The sequence below is a fragment of the Hydra vulgaris genome, chromosome 09, assembly GCF_038396675.1.
Source record: "Hydra vulgaris chromosome 09, alternate assembly HydraT2T_AEP".
NCBI classification, from domain to species: Eukaryota; Metazoa; Cnidaria; class Hydrozoa; order Anthoathecata; family Hydridae; genus Hydra; species Hydra vulgaris.
Genome location: NC_088928.1, coordinates 13,477,743 through 13,497,842, shown reverse-complemented (window position 1 = coordinate 13,497,842; position 20,100 = coordinate 13,477,743). Strand labels below are relative to the sequence as shown.

Below are 20,100 nucleotides of genomic sequence, written 5' to 3'. Positions count from 1 at the left end.
GAAAAATGTTATACTAAGAAAGTAACCAGTTAATAAAACTATGCTTATGTAACATAAGGAGCATTTCAAATTTTTAGAAGTTTTTTCCGGTGTTGCATGGCATAAAAACGTTTGGGAACAATGGTTTAAAGTAAAGTTGTTACTTTTCGGTACTACTTTTTTTTTTTTTAATGTCGGTTTTTTTAATTTCGGTACTACTTTCTTTTTTTTTTAATGTGTATATTAAAAGAGATAAAACGAGTAGTAAAAAGAGAAAAAAGGTACTTATTTCGTTTTGTTTGTTCAAAATCTATTTTACATAAAAAAAAGTCATTACTAATAAATGTACAACAAACTACATACATACCTACACCTCAGGAAAGGTAGAAAAATTATAATAAAAAAAATTTAGTGATAAAACCATTCTAGAAAAACGGAAGCAGAATTAATAAATCAATTAATTATAAAATAATAATTTTATAATACGCGCAAAACAAAACTATTCATTTATTTATTTATTGACAGTTTTAGTGTATAAAACTTATAGGAAAAACCATATACATTTGAACAAACTAAAAACTTTTAAAAAATCTTTAGCAAAAATTAAAAGACAGAAAAAAAAAAGAGAATAAATAATACTAAAAAATAACTATTGGATATTGGATATCAACTATTAAGGACTGCTACGCCTAACACCGAAGATGTACACATCGCAATCTTTAATTTAACAACTTCAATAATAAAAACTTGCAGTACAAAAACGACTGCTAAATTTGTTTCGAATTTCTTTAGCTTGACCGAGACATTTCTTCTCTAATAGCTATTAAAAAAAAATAATAATAATCACGATGACTGTATTTAACTTTTCATCAGATTAATAAACTTGCCTTACCTTCTATAATTTCATTTTTTGCAGCATTGATTTCTTCTCTCAAACAAGATAATAATTCCTACAACAAAAATGTGTACTAATGTTAATTTTATTATTAGTGTAAATCTTTTTTGTTCGTTTCAGTATACCGTATTAAATTGCTTAAATGTATTAATGGGGAGAATTTCGTTTATTATAACTTTTATAATTTGTTTATCAATTTATAAATCTATTTAAATTATAATTCGAAATAAACAAATTACACTGATAAACAAATAAAATTTTATTGTGCATATCTTGTTAACTAGGTGGTTTTTTAAAACAAATTAAATATGCTGATTTCAAATATGCAAACCATTTTTCACCATCACGTCAAGTTGTAAAGATATTTGGGTTCAAATCTTTAGTATTTATGGTAAAGTCCCTAATATTGTCGAAAAAAAGTTATTCAAAAGTATGTCAACCTGGGTCTCAAAAGAAGCGTATTTTCATAGAGATTTTAAAAATGTTATTCATTTGTAATAAAAATAAGTATTTTTTGTATTATTGCTGAATATCATTCTGTTAAAATTTTTTTAAGAGTCTTTATCATTTTTTCACATATTTTTTTTGTCAATAAATTTTAAGTAAAAATATTTATCTTTACTAAAGATATGAACCCAAATATCTTTACAACTTGACGTGATGGTGAAAAATGGTTTGCATATTTGAAATCAGCATATTTAATTTGTTTTAAAAAACCACCTAGTTAACAAGATATGCACAATAAAATTTTATTTGTTTATCAGTGTTATAAAAGAGGATAATAAGATTGGTAAATATTAATGAACATGTCAGTGGTAGTAAATGCAAGTATAACTAATAATTCTATTACGACATGTGTATGTATGTATATGTTTTACCTCTTTTAACAGCTTGAAATCTTCAGATGACAAAGAAGTTACATTTGTGGTTGTGTTAACACCATTAGGTCTATGTATAAAAAATAAAATTACATTATTTAATTATAATAACAAAAAGTAAAAAACTTTAAAACGCATAAATATTATTAAACAACTCACAATGACTCCTTGACTTGAGTCGGCAATTTATTTTTTGCTGCAGTTGTTACAACTGTAGCTTTGTTATTTGAAACAGGCGGATTCTTATTAACAGGCGCCTTAACAGGTACAGTAAAAGCTAAAAAAATATTGTACCAGAATAACATGTATAATTTTGCTTTGGTATTTAAAACTTTGTATTTTACTTATTTATTGCATTGTTTCTTTTTTATGTATTAATTAATCCGATTCAAATCTCTTTTCAAATTTATTTTTATATACATTTATAAAAAAATGTATATAAAAATAACTTCAAAAAGAGATTTGAATCGGATGCTTAAAAACTTACGTGTACTTGGTGCATCAGTAACCTAGAAGAGATTTAAAATTGTTTTAGAAATTTGCATTTAAAAAGATTCCCTAAAATTACTGGAATTCTACAACAAGCTAAAGTTAACTAACTGCCTAAAATTTCCAGGATCTACAAACAGAAGCAGGACCAAAAATGCATCCTTAACAACTATTTGAATTATAAAAATAAAAACTTACATCTTCATCTCCATCTGCTTTTTGTTTCCTAATAAAGTATAGCAATATTAAAAAAATATATATTGGCATAAATAAATATATTGACATAGCAGTGACAAATATATATCATAAATGTCTGTTATATACATCATAATAACATACAGTGTCCTCCAAAACATTAGCAACCAAATAAGATAAAATAAATTTTCTACTTTGATTACTTATTACAGCAATTTTGTTTTTTAATTACGCTTCAAATGAAAAAAATGGTTAATGTTACATATAAGAAAAAAGATTTTAACATAATAAGACTACTTGAAAAAAATAAATGTGAATTTTTGTTTGTATTGGTATTTTAACGCAAAAGCGTGGTCCTTTAAAACATTAGCAACTTTTTTAAAACAACCTAAAAAATGTTAATATCAATAGTTAATGGCATATCCTTTACTTTTTAGGATCAAGGAACATCTTCTCGGCATAGACTCTACAAGTTTATTAATTTTTTCTTGTGTAATCTCATTCCTCGTGGATTCAATAGCTTAATATAGCTCATCGGGGTTTTTGAAGGGTCCTTTGTGTTTTAGGGAGAGTTCAACTTGATACCATAAATTTTCAATCGGGTTGAGATCAGGTGATTGAGCTGGCTATTTCATTACTTTAATTTGATTTGTTTCAAACCATTCTTTAGCTTGTTTAGAGGTGTGTTTGGGGTCGTTGTCTTGTTAAATTGTCCATAAAAGAGGCATATTATTATCAGTACGAGGAACCACTTTTTCCTTGAGAATATCACGATAAACATACTGATCCATAATGCCATTTATTTGGTAAATAGGTCCAACTCCACTAAAACCAGAAAAACAACCCCAAACCATTGCACTTTTTCCACCACCATGCTTGATTGTTCCTCTTGTGTATTTAGGATCTAAGCATTTACCTTTAGGTCTACGTACCTTTAAATTTCCATCAGGACCTTTCAAATTGTACTTTGATTCATCACTCCAGAGTACTCTATTCCAATCATTTATAGTTCAGTCAATGAGAATTTGCAAACTCAATTCTAGCTTTTCTATTCTTCTGAGAAATAAAAGGTTATTTTGCTGCTCTAAAGCTAAAAAGTCCTGAAAGTTGTAACCATCTACAAACTGTATTTTGAGACACGGAAAGTTTCAGCTTTTTAATAGTGTCATTAGCGCTGTCATTTTCGATCGGTGAAATGACATGTTTTGAGTGGTCTTCCACCCTTATGTTCTGTTTCTAAAGGACTACCTTTATTAAATCATTTGATTATTCGACATACAATTGACTTGTTAATGGAGTATTTCATTCCGATTTCCTTTTGTTGACTCCTTCCTTGTAATCTTTTACAATACGTTCTCGAAAAGCTAAATTATACTTGTTTCCTGCCATTATAATCCAAAACAGCATATATACGCGATCTTAAATTAATATTGTAATAATTGCAACACTCCATACTCATCTCTGGACAAAAATTAACAATTAATTGATTCTCATTGCTTAAGTACTAATAATTACAACACAACAATTCCCTTGGGCATTATTTCTGCACCTGTGCTGCCGATTTTCCGTGAGTTTTTGTGAGTAATTATAAAAAGTTGCTAATGTTTTGGAGGACCACGTTTTTGCATTAAAATACCAATAAAAACAAAAAAACAAGTTTATTCATTTTCAAGTAGTCTTATTATGTACAAATCTTTTTTCTTATATGTAATATTAAGCATTTTTTGTATTCAAAGCATAATTAAAAAAATTGTTGTAATTAGTATTCAAAGTAGAAAAAAAGCATTTTTTTATTTGGTTGCTAATGTTTCGGAGGACAGTGTATATAAAAAACATTTTTAACACAACAAAAAATTTAAAACCTGGCAAGTAACTTTCTGTTGAGAGCGCTCATCATATCATCCATAGGATTAGCATTACTTATTGTTGGACGCCTCTCCTCTACTGATGTCTAAAAATTAACACACATATTATTTAAAAAATATATATACTATTTTTATTATATTAAAATAAAAAAAATTAAAAAAATGAGAGAATACCTCAGCTCTTTTTTTCAAAGTTACCCCAGCTAAAGCATTTGAAAGATCACTGCCTCCACCTGATGCAGAACTACTACTACCTGAGGCTTTATTGGCAGCACCAGGAAGTGGAGGTGGTGGGGGTGCCGAAGGACCACCAAAAGCTGGTGGTGGTGGTGGAGGAGGTGGTGGTGGAGGCCCACCACCTATTGGGGGAGGAGGAACACCCCCCATTATAGGTGCACCTCCTGTTACAGCAGTATTTGGTAAAGATTGAGTTGGTGGTGGAGGTGCTGGTACTGATGGAGGAACAGCAGACACAATGGCTGGTACAGGTGGTGCAGGAGGTGGTTCAGGTGCTAAAAAATAAACTAAAAAAGTTACACAAAGCCATACAATTAAATGAGAGTGGCAAAATTGCAATCTACATTTTTTTTTGAGGGAGTATTTTTGTTTACATTGAAACAAAAATACTCCCTCAACTATGGGCCCAATTGTCTATTTAATATATATTCAAAATGTCTATTTAACAATTATTTTTGTTGTCAGAAAAGAATATAATTTTTTATAACTAATAGAATAATAATTTAATGGATTTATTAGCATAAAGAACTTCTTTTCTCATAGTAGTTAATTACTACCTAATAGTTAATTACTACATATTATAATCTATATCTTTATATTTATTATAATCCTATATTTATTATAAAATTATTATACATTCTATAATTCTTATCTTTATATTTAGATTTGACAAGTTTAACTTGAAAAAACTTTGGTTCCAACTTATTAACCCAAACCAGCCAACCTGACCCAATTACTACTACTATAATTAAATGAAATTGTTTTATCTGGTCAAAAAAAAATGAAAATTGACAGAAACATACCTGACTGTTGAGCTTTAACCACAAGCGTAGTCTTAAAAAGATAAGAAAAACTATATAAATAAGGAGTAAATAAATATTTATATTTATTTACTATATTTATATTATATTTATTATTTTATATATATATAAATAAGGAGAATATTTATAATTAACTAAATTTCTATTTACTTAATAATACCTGCTGAACAGAGACTTGCGGTTGAATAACAGGGGCTTGTTGTTGTACAACAGGAATATTTTTCTGAACCAAAGAAATGTTATTTTGCTGTTGATTTACATACGGATCTTCTAGGACTTTTTGTGTAGGAACAATGCTGTCATAGCTATTGTTTAGTGGAGGTGACTCTACAAAAAATTTAGTGGAGGTGACTCTACAAAAAATTTAGTGGTGGTGACTACAAAAAATTAAAATTAAAATTAAAAGAGGTGAACTAATCTTAAAAATAAACAAGATACAACCTTGAAATAATTTATAGTAACTAATAAATAGTAAAATATCTTTGCTATATGCTTTACTTATATTTAAACTACCTCCTAAAAAGAGTGACTTCAAATTGATTTCAAAAAAATAAAAATCTATAATTTACACTGCAATAATATCATTTTCATAAAGGTCTTAGACTAGAGAAACTAATACAATTTGATTTTTTTTAAAAGGTCATAGACTAGATATACTAATACTTTGCAAATATCTTTAAAATATCAGTAATGGAAAAAAAAAGAAATAATCATAGAAAGTTCCATGAACTTTCCATGATTTTCGATAAAAATTTATGAATTCAATGTTTATCAATTCAAAAATTTTTTCATTTATTTTTTATTAATATTAAATATTTATGACCAAATAAAATTCCATGACATTTCCATAATTTTTATAATTTCTATGACCAGTAGCTACCCTGTTGTACTTGTTAAATAAATACTGGTTAATAATTATAAATATTTCTTAAAAATATTTATACAGAAATAACATTTTTACTAAATAAAAAAATAGTCAACTCCTTTCAATCAAGGTTGTATCATATTTTCCATATTATTTATCTTCCTTTTATAAATGCATTTGTTGTGGTTATTTTATTTAACTTTTATCTAATTTAAATTTTAGTTTTTTATCATTTTATATTTATCTCTAGTTTTTATGTTTAATTTTTAGATTTTATTTTACTATATTTTTTTTAGATATACTTGACAATAAAATCATTGAAAATTTTTTCCACAGTATTATTTTATTTCTGCAACTCTAGTTGCACACAGGTGACCAACAGAGTAGTCCATTCAGGTAGACAGGGGAGAGATAATTCTAAAAGTAGACTGTAGATCCAGTTAAGTGGGAATCTAAAAGGATGGATACCTTTAAGATTAGTACAACTTGTTTTAAAAAGAGAAATAATTTTATGATAAGCAGGGGAAAACAAAATGAGAGTTATTGACATGCAGTTCAAGAGCCGTGAATATTCTTGGAGAATGTTTGTTTGGCAAAGGGCTATTTTAAAACGTTTTGTATATCTTAATAAGATTTACAACACTTTTAAAGTTTTTAAAGAAAATAACTGTGTGCACTTGTGAAGAATGTTATATAAACGTTTGAGTAAATGAAGTTTTTAAAGGAATTAACTGTGTGCACTTGTGAAGAATATTATATAAACATTTGAGAAATATGATAAAATATAAAATAACGTTTGAAAAATACAAAAATAATATTTATAAATTATAAAATAATATTTATCTTTAATAGAGCCTCAGAATTAGGAAAACTAAGGTCGGCAATAGTTTGCCAACCTTAATCTGTATGAGGTCGGCATTAGGTTAGCAGAAAAAATGTAAAACAAAGGTTTGACCATAAAACATAGAAATAAGGTGAGCAATATTTTGCTGACCTCAAACACTTCTAGGTCGGCAGTTAGGTCGGCATTGCCGAATGCTGACCCTAATTTTGAGGGTTGTTAATAAAATAATATTTATCTTTAACAGCCATTTTCAAAAAAAACTTTTTTTTTTAATTTTTTTAAATTAGTTATTTAGGTGTTTAGAAATCCTAGCACTCTTATCACATATCACTACAGCATAGCAATTAACCAGGAAGGTCATGCCTCCTTTCTTACCAATGATGCATATATATTCTGAACCGGATTCAAACCACGGACCTCCAGTTTTTTATAAGAATCTCTATTTATACAGGCTGTTTTTTAGTAGGCTGATAAATCAAATTCAGAAAGCTGTCTTTACCACTTAGAAAATACAAGGAGAAAAAAATCATTTTATCTGATGTCATTCTTAAGAAAAGCTGATAAATATCAGTTAGACTCACATTACTTCATAAACCCAAATTACCCACCTTACCTTAATATTTTTTAATGTCAAAAAAATATGCGATAACAAACTTAAAAACAAAAATGGTGAAACTTTTAAGCACATATCAACATTTGAATAAAAAAAAAGTCATATAAATCTACATTCATTTTTCTGTTAATTTTTAAAAGAATTTGTCAAGCTCTGTATTATTATTTGTTGCCTCTGAACATCTGTGGGGCTTTTCATAAAGTATGCATGCGAGTAAAAAGAGGGGGGGGGGAGTACTTAAAAGTGTACGGGAGTGTAGAAGGAAGGAAGGGTGTGTGAAACTTAATTTCTTTTTTTTTATTAAAAAAACAACAGAATTTCACAAGTTTTAAAAAATCAATATTAACTGCCAACCTCAAACACTTTGAAGTTGGCATATATATATATATATATATATATATATATATATATATATATATATATATATATATATATATATATATATATATATATACACACACATACATATATTCACACACTCATAAATTGCAGTCTTTAAAAGTACAAAGTATGAAGTTCAGTTTAACATTGGACAAGTGAACTGAGGAATCAGCAGTATATGTATGTTAATGTACATGCAAATGGTAAGCTTTGTAATTTTGGCCTTACTTAAGTACACAGAAAATTGCCTGCAGATAGATGTTTGGAAGTTTTAAAGGCTAAATTGGTCTTGTTTAACCTTAATTTAAAAGAATGTGTTGCCAGTACTACTGCTGCAGTAATGAAACAATTTGGACAGCTTTCACAGATTTAACTACATATAGCACACAGCATTTAACTAGCTTTTTTTTTGTATAGAACTCAAAGTTCTTGTCAGATAGTTAGAACTACAATAATCTTGACCTACTAAGTTGTTCTACAAAAAAAAATCTACTAAAATGTGGAACTAATTTTTAGATTCATTTAGAAAAATATTTAGGCCTACTGAGGCCTAAATTTTTTTCAACCTATCATAGTATTTTTCATTTTTAACAAATTTATGACGTATTTAACTGATATATTTTTCGACCTATTTTATAGATTTTAATTTTCAACCGATTTGAGATAAATTAATTTTCAACCAATTATCTGATCTGTGTTTTTAACATTGTTTTTTTTTAAACTATAAATTAATTATTTTTTTAAGTTAACAATCAATAAGTTTTCCAAACATTCATCGAACCTTATACCTCCCAATTCTGAAGACAGCACTTCAACCACTGCGCCAAGGCTGATCAAATTTGGCTCGTATTCAAATCAACAACAAAATATACAAAATACATACCAAAAAGGCATAGTTATAAAATTGAAAATACAGTAGGTTGAATATACAGTAGGTTGATTGGTCAATGATTTTGTAGGTTGGAAAATTAGAAGTACATGTTTGAATTAGGTGTAAATATAAAAATCAAAAATTGTTGGTTGAAAATCAAAAACATCATAATCTAGAATTTAAGAAATTTTAAAATTAGATTGAGTTATAGGCCACCCCTCAAATTACTTACCGCAAATTTTTTTCCGAGAATAGCCCCTGATCAAATTGTTTTAACTATAGCTATGTATAATAGTATCATACTCTTTAAACCATTCAAAAAGATTACAAAAATAACCAGCTTAAGTATACCTAGCACTTCTGAGAATTTAAAAGTTGCTATTGATAGATATAGCACAAAGAACTCTAAACTTACTTAGAATGATATCTTTACTACGCCTTGAACTTTAATGGGAATGTTAACTATATGGTAGCCTTTTTTAATGATGCATGTTCCAAATCTAATTTCAAGGGATTAATTAAAACACATCAAGCAAAACAACAATTAAAAACAAAATTTAAAAGCTCTGAGAAATTTTAAGACAGTAAAAGGTTAATCCTCCTCAGTAAAAGACTGCTTTAAACTGGTGAACCATGACCAGTGCCTAGTAGCAATAATGAAATTCATCTCCACTTCATAAGAAAAAGTAATGCAAATGAAAACGATCAAACCAATCTCAACAAAAATATGCACACATATGGAGATGCGGAAAAAAAAAACCCAATTGCAAATGAAATTAGTTTTTACTAACTTCATTTTCTCTTAAATTAGACAACAAACCCTTACAAGTTGTGATCAGCAAGCACAAAAAGTTATCCTCACAGAACTTGCATGTATAATTTATGAAGCAATCATTTGTTATCATCAAACGATGAAAATGTTTTTATCATAACCTACCTCATTAGACTTACAGTATAAAATAGGCCAAAAAATATTTTTAATAAAAAATTAAAAGAAATAGTTATGTAAAATCCATTTTTATGTGTACTTTTTGTTACATTTTTTTTTTTTTTTTTTTGAGACATTAAAAATATATTTAACTTGTATTAAAGTATTTAGGATTATTTTAAAGTAAGAGCATCAGTTTTCTGAGTTATAGAAAACTTTTATTAAAGAAAATCTCTCCACATAATATGTCAATGAACTATGGAAGTAGCCATATGTGTGTATGTATGTATGTATGTATGTATGTATGTATGTATGTATGTATGTATGTATGTATGTATGTATGTATGTATGTATGTATGTATGTATGTATGTATGTATGTACAAGTATTATGTATGAACAAGTTTTTCCTTATATTTATTTAACATTTTTTTTAAGTTCTATTCTTTGGCTATTAAGTTTAATAAATAAACGTTTTTTGTTCAATAAGCATATAACTTTTGAATATCACACCTGGATTGCTTAGATAGTCTATTGCACCAAGAACTGCTTCTGAGAAAGTTGAGGCATCCTCAGGGCTTACAAAATTTAATCCATAAACTTGTCTTTGATCTCTCCATTGGTGAAAGGTAGCAGTAGCTTTGTTGTATTTCAGGTTCTTAGCAATTAAACAGTTTATTACAACCTTAAAAATAAAAGCTATTATAGAAGTAAATATAAATTATATAAAGTTAAAAAAGGAATATTTAAACTTAAAATATTTTGCATCAATTTTTTTTATAACAAAAAGATAAACTTTAATAAACTTTGTGTCTGGTAGAAAACAACCAAGATGATAGTTAACATTTTTGATTTGATTTACATCATTTTATAAAGAAGAATTTCTCCTATTCAATACATAAAAATATATTACCTTATTACTCTAAATACAATATCAAAATATTGACATTATCACTAACTAAACAAATCTCATAATTTCAATAACTTTGTAATAAAAATAAATCTATAAAAGAGAAACATTCTATATGAAATCATGTCTCATATTTTTAGAATTGATCATTTAAATTATAAGTATAAATTAAAAATAACAATAATATAGTCAAAGTAATTTTTTATTTTTTACCTCGTTATCATTTACTTTTCTTCCAACAATTCTATAAGATTCACTGCTTGGATTAAAATAAACATGCACTCGTGAAACTCCTTGTGATCCGCCAGCATGTTCCCACTTTTTGAGATCGTTATTATAAATCATTACAGATGCTCTTGCTTGAGCAACAGAGTGTTCACTAGAAAAAACATAACTAAATCATTACAGATGCTCTTGTTTCAGCAACAGAGTGTTCACTAAAAAAAACTTTATAATTAAAACATTTAACAAAGAAAGGAAGAAAAAAAGGAAAAAGAAAAAAAAAAAAAAGGAATATAAAATTCCATTTTGATATAAACTTTATTATTTATTTATATCTTATATAGTTATTTACCTTTTACACAATCAACAATTAATAATGTTCAAAAAATATATACATTATATATACATATATCATAAATTTTTTAAATAAATAAATTACACAACAACTAACTACAATTAAAAATCTTGGTGGTTACCCTTTTGGTTTTGTAGTGACATTAAGTGTAGCAGCATTATAGACCTCTTTATTTAATTTTAACAAACTTGAATTTTTATTCAATTTATTTTCTAATGGATCAACCTCATTAACATATTTTTCTATTTCACTGAGTGTCTTTGTACGAAATACAGAAATATTATCTTCTTGAGTTTTACTGTTGTATTCAATTGAAAAGGATCTATCTTTCTTATCCACATCAAGACTTTCTGTGCTAGAACTGTGTTTCTTTCTTGAAAAAAAACTTGACTTTTTTTTTTTCAAACTCATAGCTATTATGGTATTTTTAAGGTCTTTTGTTACTTAACAAAACTTCTTTATTTAATAGATATTTAATGAGCAGAAAGATAAACATTCACCTTAGACCTAATGCAAACAACACTGTAAAAAACTCTATACATCATAATTATAAAAGATCTAATTTCAACAGTAAACAAAGAAACATTTAACAAAATAAAGTGAACCATTGAAGTTCAAAACACTTTCTTATTTTATTTATCTAAATAACAAAAATAATCAAAGGAACTAAACTTGAGATAAACCATTAATGTCTAAACAATAATTCATGGAATTAATTAACTAAATTATTATCAAAAAAAGATTTTTGTTTAAATCATCTTATGTTTAAAAAGTTCTTTAAATTATTGAGGTAAACAACACAAATGTAAACAAACTAATAAACTAACAAACAAGATGGTTTATGACCAAATCATAATACCATTCATTTAAATTTGGTATAGATTTGGTAAGTTGAAGCCTATTGAGGTGCTTAAGCTCTAGTTGAAGCCTATTGAGGTGCTTAAGCTCTAAAAATCACTTAAAAGATTTATTTAAAATATTATAAACATCAATCTAAAGAGAAATAATATTCATAAAGAACTTAAAAGAAAAATATTGAGAAAAAATTTATTAAACTATATTTAACAAATCATAACTATTTTAAAGATTTGATATATATTTTCATAAAATAATAATTTTTCACTTGAACATGAAAAAAAAAAAGGCTGATAATTTTTCTTTAAATATTTGCATAGTAACTAAACAGAAGACTCCTCATTCTGTTTTTTTGGTATTAAATTTGAAAAGTTTTAAATCTTTAAATAAAAGTTATTCAAAATTTTATTACAATTAAACATGTGGAAAAGTTTATTTAAGTTTTTTTTTTGAAGGAAGGGGGGAAGGGGGGAAGGGGGAGGGGGAGCACCCAAAAACAGTTGGCGCTGTCAAAAATGGTCTAGAATAGCCCCTGATATATATATATAGGCCTCTGCAGGAGTAAATGAATGCGAGAGCAGAGAAAGAGAGCTTTCCTCTCTAAACAGCTTTTTATGAGAGCTTTCAGTTTTTGTGCGAGCTATATTTTATTCATTAAAAAAATTGCTTATTATTATATATTAAATAAAAAATTTGATTTTACTCTTGTTACAAGCATATGCTTGTAGTGTTGATGTTACAAGAATATATACTTAAAGAGCATTGTTTACCACCCTGTTAAAAAATTCTTTAGATGAGCATTTTCTTTGGGTTTTCAGACCGTCTATTTATTTATTAACAACTTAACTTATTTGTAAAAAATTTGACAAACATTGAGCTATAAAAGTTTTACTGCTTATAAAAAATATTTTATATTTACTTACTGTAATCTTTAGCAGGAAATTTTTGAATATATTAATTATAATGAATTATATAAATTTGTCTCATATTGAGACAAATTTATATAATTCATTATAATTAATATATAAAATATATGATTCATTATAATTAATATATAAAATATATAATTCGTTAAATAATATTAAAATTATTACAAATAATATAGCACAAAATATTTTTATATTATATTTAATATATATATATATATATATATATATATATATATATATATATATATTTAAATATTTTAAATGAAAAAAATACAATTTTTTTTTTTTATATTATATATATATTATATGAACTTATTTTTTATATCATATATATTTATATATTATACGAGCTTGAGTAAAATAAAAAAAAGCAGTTTTAAAATTACAAAAGAATGTTTTATTTTTTCAAATATATTTTTTCAAATGTTTAAATGTATGAACTGAATTTTAAATAATAGTTTTAATATGAAGACAGCATTGACTAAGAAAAAGATTTATGACAGAATATTATCAATTCATTTTTCATGATAGCATTTTTATTTAAAAAAAAATTTTAAAGAAAAAAATTATAAACATTTTTTTTTTTTAAAGAAACTGATTTTTTTTTTAAGAAACCAATCAGTTAGTCCTATTTAATTAAAAGCATTTTTGTTGTTGTTGAAATAACTGCTTATAAAAAAAGAATTTGTTTTTTTTCAAAAATGACTGTTTTGCATTTTAAATGACATACAACAATAATGCTTTTAGTGTATAAACAACTTAGTGAACTTGACCATATTGTCATTAATGCTATACACAATATTCCACGTTAAGGATTCTAGGGAAAAAAATTCTCTGCACGGCATATCTTTGTTTGAAAAAAATATATATAATATATATATATATATATATATATATATATATATATATATATATATATATATATATATATATAAAGATTGCTCTGTTCTTTTAAGAATATTGAACACTCTATTGTGTAGAATACTTTTTAAAGTTGTTTAAATATATATATATATATTTTAAATTGCTTTTTTATATTTTATCGACTAATAACTTATTTGAACTTCTGCAATTTATCAAACTAGTTTAATTGAATAATTAATTCAAAAGAATGTAGAAATGTTATTATGTAATAATGCTATTAAATGTTTACTAAGGTTCCAGTTTTTTAAAATATAAAAATATTTGTTTATTCTCTTAACATTTGACACAATCGTGTTTAGTCAATAATTAAATGAATATTGATTTAGTTTAATTTCTTAAATACGTATTTTCAATTTTGCAAATAACAATTATTTTTTAAATTTAAAAAGTTAGTAAGTAATAACTAAAAACTATAAATAGTGAAAAAAAAAAGAAACAGTTTAGTGTAAATTTTTTTTTTTTTTTTCTAAATATGCTTGTGTTATTTAACACTTGTATTATTTAAACAATTTTAATGTATGCTTTGTACATATTTTTAATGTTTACAAGGAATTTTATTTCTAGTAAAATAAAATAAATAGATGGAATAAAAGCCTTATAGGTTTAGACAATAGATAATTCTGCTGAAAAAGTAAAATTTGCTTATTGAATAATATATAATAATAAGTTGTGCTAAAATAAACTTAAAAAAACTTTTATTAAAATTTTATTAAATCGTTTTTTTTTTATCTGAATTTATTATATTATATTAGTAAATAATGAGCATATTTTATGTATTTGCAAATTAAACTTTTGTCACAACTTTGTGTGATTTTTAAAACACTAACTGCTCCATTAAAATACTGTCTAAAAATATCTATAGAATAATTTAAATATTATTAAACAAAAAAAGTTTTTAGCATTACATAGTGTAGGGTAATGTTAAATCACTCTTTGCATACATAAAATGCTTTTTGCTGGACGCTATGCCTGATATATTATATATATATATATATATATATATATATATATATATATATATATATATATATATATATATATGTATATATGTATATATGAATATATATATACATATATATATATATATATATATATATATATATATATATATATATATATATATATATATATGTATATATGTATATATGAATATATATATACATATATATATATATATATATATATATATATATATATATATATATATATATATATATATATGTATGTATGTATGTATGTATGTATGTATGTATGTATGTATGTATGTATGTATCTATGTATGTATCTATGTATGTATATATGTATATATGTATATATGAATATATATATATACATATATATATACATACATATATATATAAATATATATATATATATATATATATATATATATATATATATATATATGTGTATATATATATATATACATTTGCACCATTTTTTTGTCTTTGGCGATCGGTTAATGTCAACAAAAAATTTCTTACACCATGAAAAGAATCTACTTCTTTCTTGTATGATAACTTACTTATTGTAATTTGACTGTTTTGTCTACCAGCGAAGTATTGATTTCTTTATTTAAAGTTGATACTCCCATTTTGGGCTACATCTGCTTAGCGTGTAAAGCATGTTTTCATCGCATACTGTCAGTTTTTTTGGACGCCCAATACAAGGTTGACACTACCAGTTGATAAATAATTTTTTATTGTTGTATGAATGCTGAATTCCGAAATATTTAGGAATCTGCAAATTTCTCTATTACTTATTTTCATTTTATGCATTCCAATGTTTTGCCATTTTTTTTTTGACAAAACAGCTCTTTTACCCATGAAAATATGATATTTTGACAAGGTTGGATCAGTTAAAAATTACTGAATATTGATTCAAATCGTAGTTGCGGTTTTTATTCAAAATAAAATAAGAATAGGGATCCAAATGATCCAAATATCCTAACACTAACAGGCTGTTGAGTGATAAAAATGCAAAAGACTTCAATAAAAAATCTCTCAATAAACAGTGTGACAAGTTTTCTTATCAAAGTGCATTTAAAATTTATTTCAAAAAATTGAAAGGAGTTAATTGCTCCGTTAATTTTCTTATCACCCTCCACCTCCTTCATAATATCCGTACAATTTTTTTTCTTTCTCTAAACTAATAAATTATAGCCATAGTGTAAATAAACATAAAAAGACAGAGTACATCTCATCAATTTATCAGGTTATCATTTCTTAAAAGTATTATTTACGTTAAAAAAACAAGTGCGTTTAAACTTTCTGTATAAGGTGTGTATATACATACATACATACATACATACATACATACATACATACATACATACATACATACATACATACATACATACATACATACATACATATATATATATATATATATATATATATATATATATATATATATATATATATATATATATATATATATATATCGTCTTTAATTTTTACCATAAAATGTAAATTTTATCATTTTTTTTAAACTAATTTTAGAAAACCAAAAAAAGTTTAAAATAATTTCTTTCAATTGATAGAATGCCTGCCCTAATCTAAACCCTCAGTTGATGTAGCAGCTTTCCTTGCATGCTCTGCATATTTATCATCCAATGTAGCAGCACTAATTGCATGTTGTCATTTAATTAAGTTTTATTCTTTTTCTGTAACTATTCCTAAGTGCTCCAAAAATTTTGATTCATCTATTTTTTTCCTCAAACATTAGTTCTTTGGAATTGGATTCCTTCATCTAACATTCCTGATTCAGATAATTTGCATTCTTTTAAGTCATCTGTCAATCGCTATCTTGCTCTATAAACTTCATTGTTTCTCTTCCAGTAACTTCCAACTCTAATAGTGGTTGCTTGCTGCCTTGTTGGAAGCAAAGATGTTAAATATATATATATATATATATATATATATATATATATATATATATATATATATATATATATATATATATATATATTCTACTAATTTATCAGAGGATGTGGATAGTAAAAAAGACCATGGACAGAAAAAATAAAAAAAAAACAATCAGAATGATTTTAGTTTTATTATAAAAATAAAAAATATTCCAATCTATAAAGTTGCATTTTTGTGGTTTTATAAAAAAGATAAAATTTAATTAGTCCCTCAATTAAATTTAATGGTTTTTAGGTAAAGTATATTTGATTTTGTCAATTTTAAATAAAGAGCCATTAAAGCCATTTTTTATCACAAATGGTAAATTTAAACTCTTTACTATAGGGTGCTGGCCATTAATTATGTCAACAATTTTTTGGTAATATTTACTTCCCCTCCCCCTTCTCAACAACTTGTCAAACCTTCAAAGACTCCTCCTTATAAAATTACGCCAACATTTGATTACCCCCTCTTCCTAAATAAAATCAAAATGGAAATCCTTTTTTCTCTTTTTTTTAGATAATTAAGTTAATTAAAAAACTAACATTGCTGATATCAACTTTTATTGACCTCTCAGCCTCCTCTTTGCCAACAATTGTCGAAATTTTTTAAGTTCCTTGGGTTTATAAATTAGAATGCTCTTGTGGCAAAGGTTATTGTGGTGAAATGGAATGGTCGCAATACCTTTAAAATAGAAACGAATAGTTATAACAGGAAAGTGAAGGAAGTGTTGGAAATACAACACAATATAAGTACCTTTTACAACAAAGGTCTTAACCGGGAAAATGGCAATTATGTAGCAACATCTTTTGAAAACGCATGTGTTAAAAAACATGTCACAAAAAGTGACATAAGTTTTTTAACTTTTTGATTTAAATTTGTAAATTTAAACAGTTTTGTATAACATGGCAGTTTTATTTTTTATAACAGTTTTTTAACCTTTATAACGAGGGTATAATACTTGATAACAAGGGTATCAATATTATTATCGAGGGTATCAATTATATATATATATATATATATATATATATATATATATATATATATATATATATATATATATATATATATATATATATATATATAATTTAGATATTATTAGAATAAAAACAACTGATTAGCGGGACTTAAAGTTTCATGCCCAAAGGCAATCATCAGCCATTAAAACAAACAAAAAACGTAAACAAACTGTTGCCAAAATATACAAATTTTTTAACGATTTGTTTAAATTTTTGTTTGTTTTAACGGTTGATGATTGTCTTCGGGCATGAAACTTTAAGCCCTGCTAATCAGTTGTTTTTATTTATCTAAATAAAAAATATATATATAACTCTATCATTTAATAATATTGAGCACTGTAACATGTACAAGAGTCTTCATATTATTACATCAAAAAACTTAACCTTGAATATGTTTTATATATCTATATTTATATTTTATATATCTATATCTTAGTACATACATCAACTGACAAATAGGTAGAACATACAAAGAAATGCCGCTACATCAACTAAGGGTTTGGGCTAGACCAGCAATTATTTTTTTTAGTTATTATTCTTTATTTTTTCAACTTCTTTTTCTCAAATAGTCATATGTAAGAAGGGTAAGGGTCATCTATAAATTACATGACACAACTTTTGACCCCATCTCCTCTTCATCACAACTTTTTAGTAACTCTTCAACAAGTCCAATATGAGTTGCCGCAAAACTACTAACCCCTCCCTAAAATCTTAAATAAATAGGGGTTATCTATAAATTACGTCCCTAAAAGGGACGTAATTTATAGACAACAACTAAGCAAAAAGAGTAAGCAATCGCTGATCTATTTAATAAATCTATTTAATCTATTTAATATTAAAAGATCTATTTAGTATTAAAAAATTGGTGATCTATTAAATAATTGGTATATATTATACACTAAAAAAAATCTGTCAGTTATAGCACTTATTATATATAATCTTTTATATAATAAGATGCGGTATGCGGTAGTGGTAGAGCTCTTGCTTCATAAGCGAGAGGGTCCGAGTTCGATTCCCACCACGTCCCTGGTAGTACCACACTTAACTTGTTTCTCCGAGCAGCGGCCTTGTTCGTCAAGGTTCGTGTTTCGGAGTTATAGAGTTGGGAGAGGGTTTTAACCACAAGTAGCCTTCTCATCTGTAGTGGCCTTCTTCGCCTTGGGGAGGTGAAATACAAAAAAAAAAAAAGATTAGAACTAAAGTTAATAATTTAAGATTTAAATTATAGTTAATAAATTAAAAATTAACAATAATAAAAATTAAATATGTTTAATGTTAAACAATGGTCTCAAAATATGCTTACAGCAAATCAATACTGAGCTTAAATATAATTATAACTATTTAATCACATTTTTTTTTTACCTACTTGAACAAAAACAACAAAGTTATGAACAATAAATAAAATGTTGCTTAAGTTAAAACTTTTAGTCCTGTACTAATTTAAAAATTTTAATTATCAAATCATGTATTTTATATATAATTTACTAAAAAGTACTAACACAAAATTTTTTTACCCTGACATGGTTGCTTTTTTGGATCCTGTTGTCTTTTTGATATAAAATACTTTAACAGTTATGTATTAACTCATTTATATTTTCTATAGATAATATTTTTAACTGAAAAAAATATATAAATAATATGAAGCAAGATTATGCATTTTATAAAACAAAAAATCTATTAAATTTTTTTATTATTTTTAAACAAAAAAAAAAGCAAAAAAGGGGCAGATTATTAGTACATCAATGCAGATTATAACTTGTTATAAATAGATATTACAGAACATTTTGCATAACTTTGTACAACAATTAAGTTTAGAAGACAAACTGATGTTGTAGATACAATTAAAAAAAATTAAAATAACAGCTTAATAATAAAATAATATAACATTGTTGAAATTATCATTATTAAATATAAAAACTTGTTGAAAAAAAATCATAACTTAAATCACAAACATACATTTTTTTGATAACTGATCAAAATATGAAGCTTGATGTAAAAATAATTTTTTGAGTAAAACTCAAAATTTTGCAAATGTTTAATATTTATATTAACAACATTTATAATATTAAAATATATTATTTTATGTTAAGCTTGTATATGTTATATATGTTAAGCTTAATG

The 20,100-nt window shown here is 25.3% G+C and overlaps 1 protein-coding gene across 2 annotated transcripts; it reads right to left on the bottom strand.

The window, feature by feature from the left end:
• Window positions 1–246: 246 nt before the first annotated feature.
• LOC100208831 (protein enabled homolog) lies at window positions 247–19,616 on the bottom strand. 2 transcript variants are annotated; one of them, XM_065804786.1, is made up of 13 exons: window positions 19,494–19,616; window positions 10,983–11,148; window positions 10,373–10,544; window positions 5,520–5,686; window positions 5,342–5,372; window positions 4,476–4,813; window positions 4,299–4,387; window positions 2,440–2,467; window positions 2,240–2,261; window positions 1,912–2,029; window positions 1,753–1,822; window positions 872–929; window positions 247–799 (listed from the first exon to the last, which is right to left on the bottom strand). In XM_065804786.1, the coding sequence occupies exons 1-13, from the start codon at window positions 19,499–19,501 to the stop codon at window positions 768–770; spliced, it is 1,299 nt and encodes a 432-aa protein (XP_065660858.1). In that variant the 5' UTR covers window positions 19,502–19,616; the 3' UTR covers window positions 247–767. The 2 variants fall into 2 exon arrangements, with proteins under 2 accessions (XP_065660858.1, XP_065660857.1); XM_065804785.1 differs by lacking the exon at window positions 19,494–19,616 and adding an exon at window positions 11,468–11,865.
• Between the last annotated feature and the right edge of the window lie 484 nt (window positions 19,617–20,100).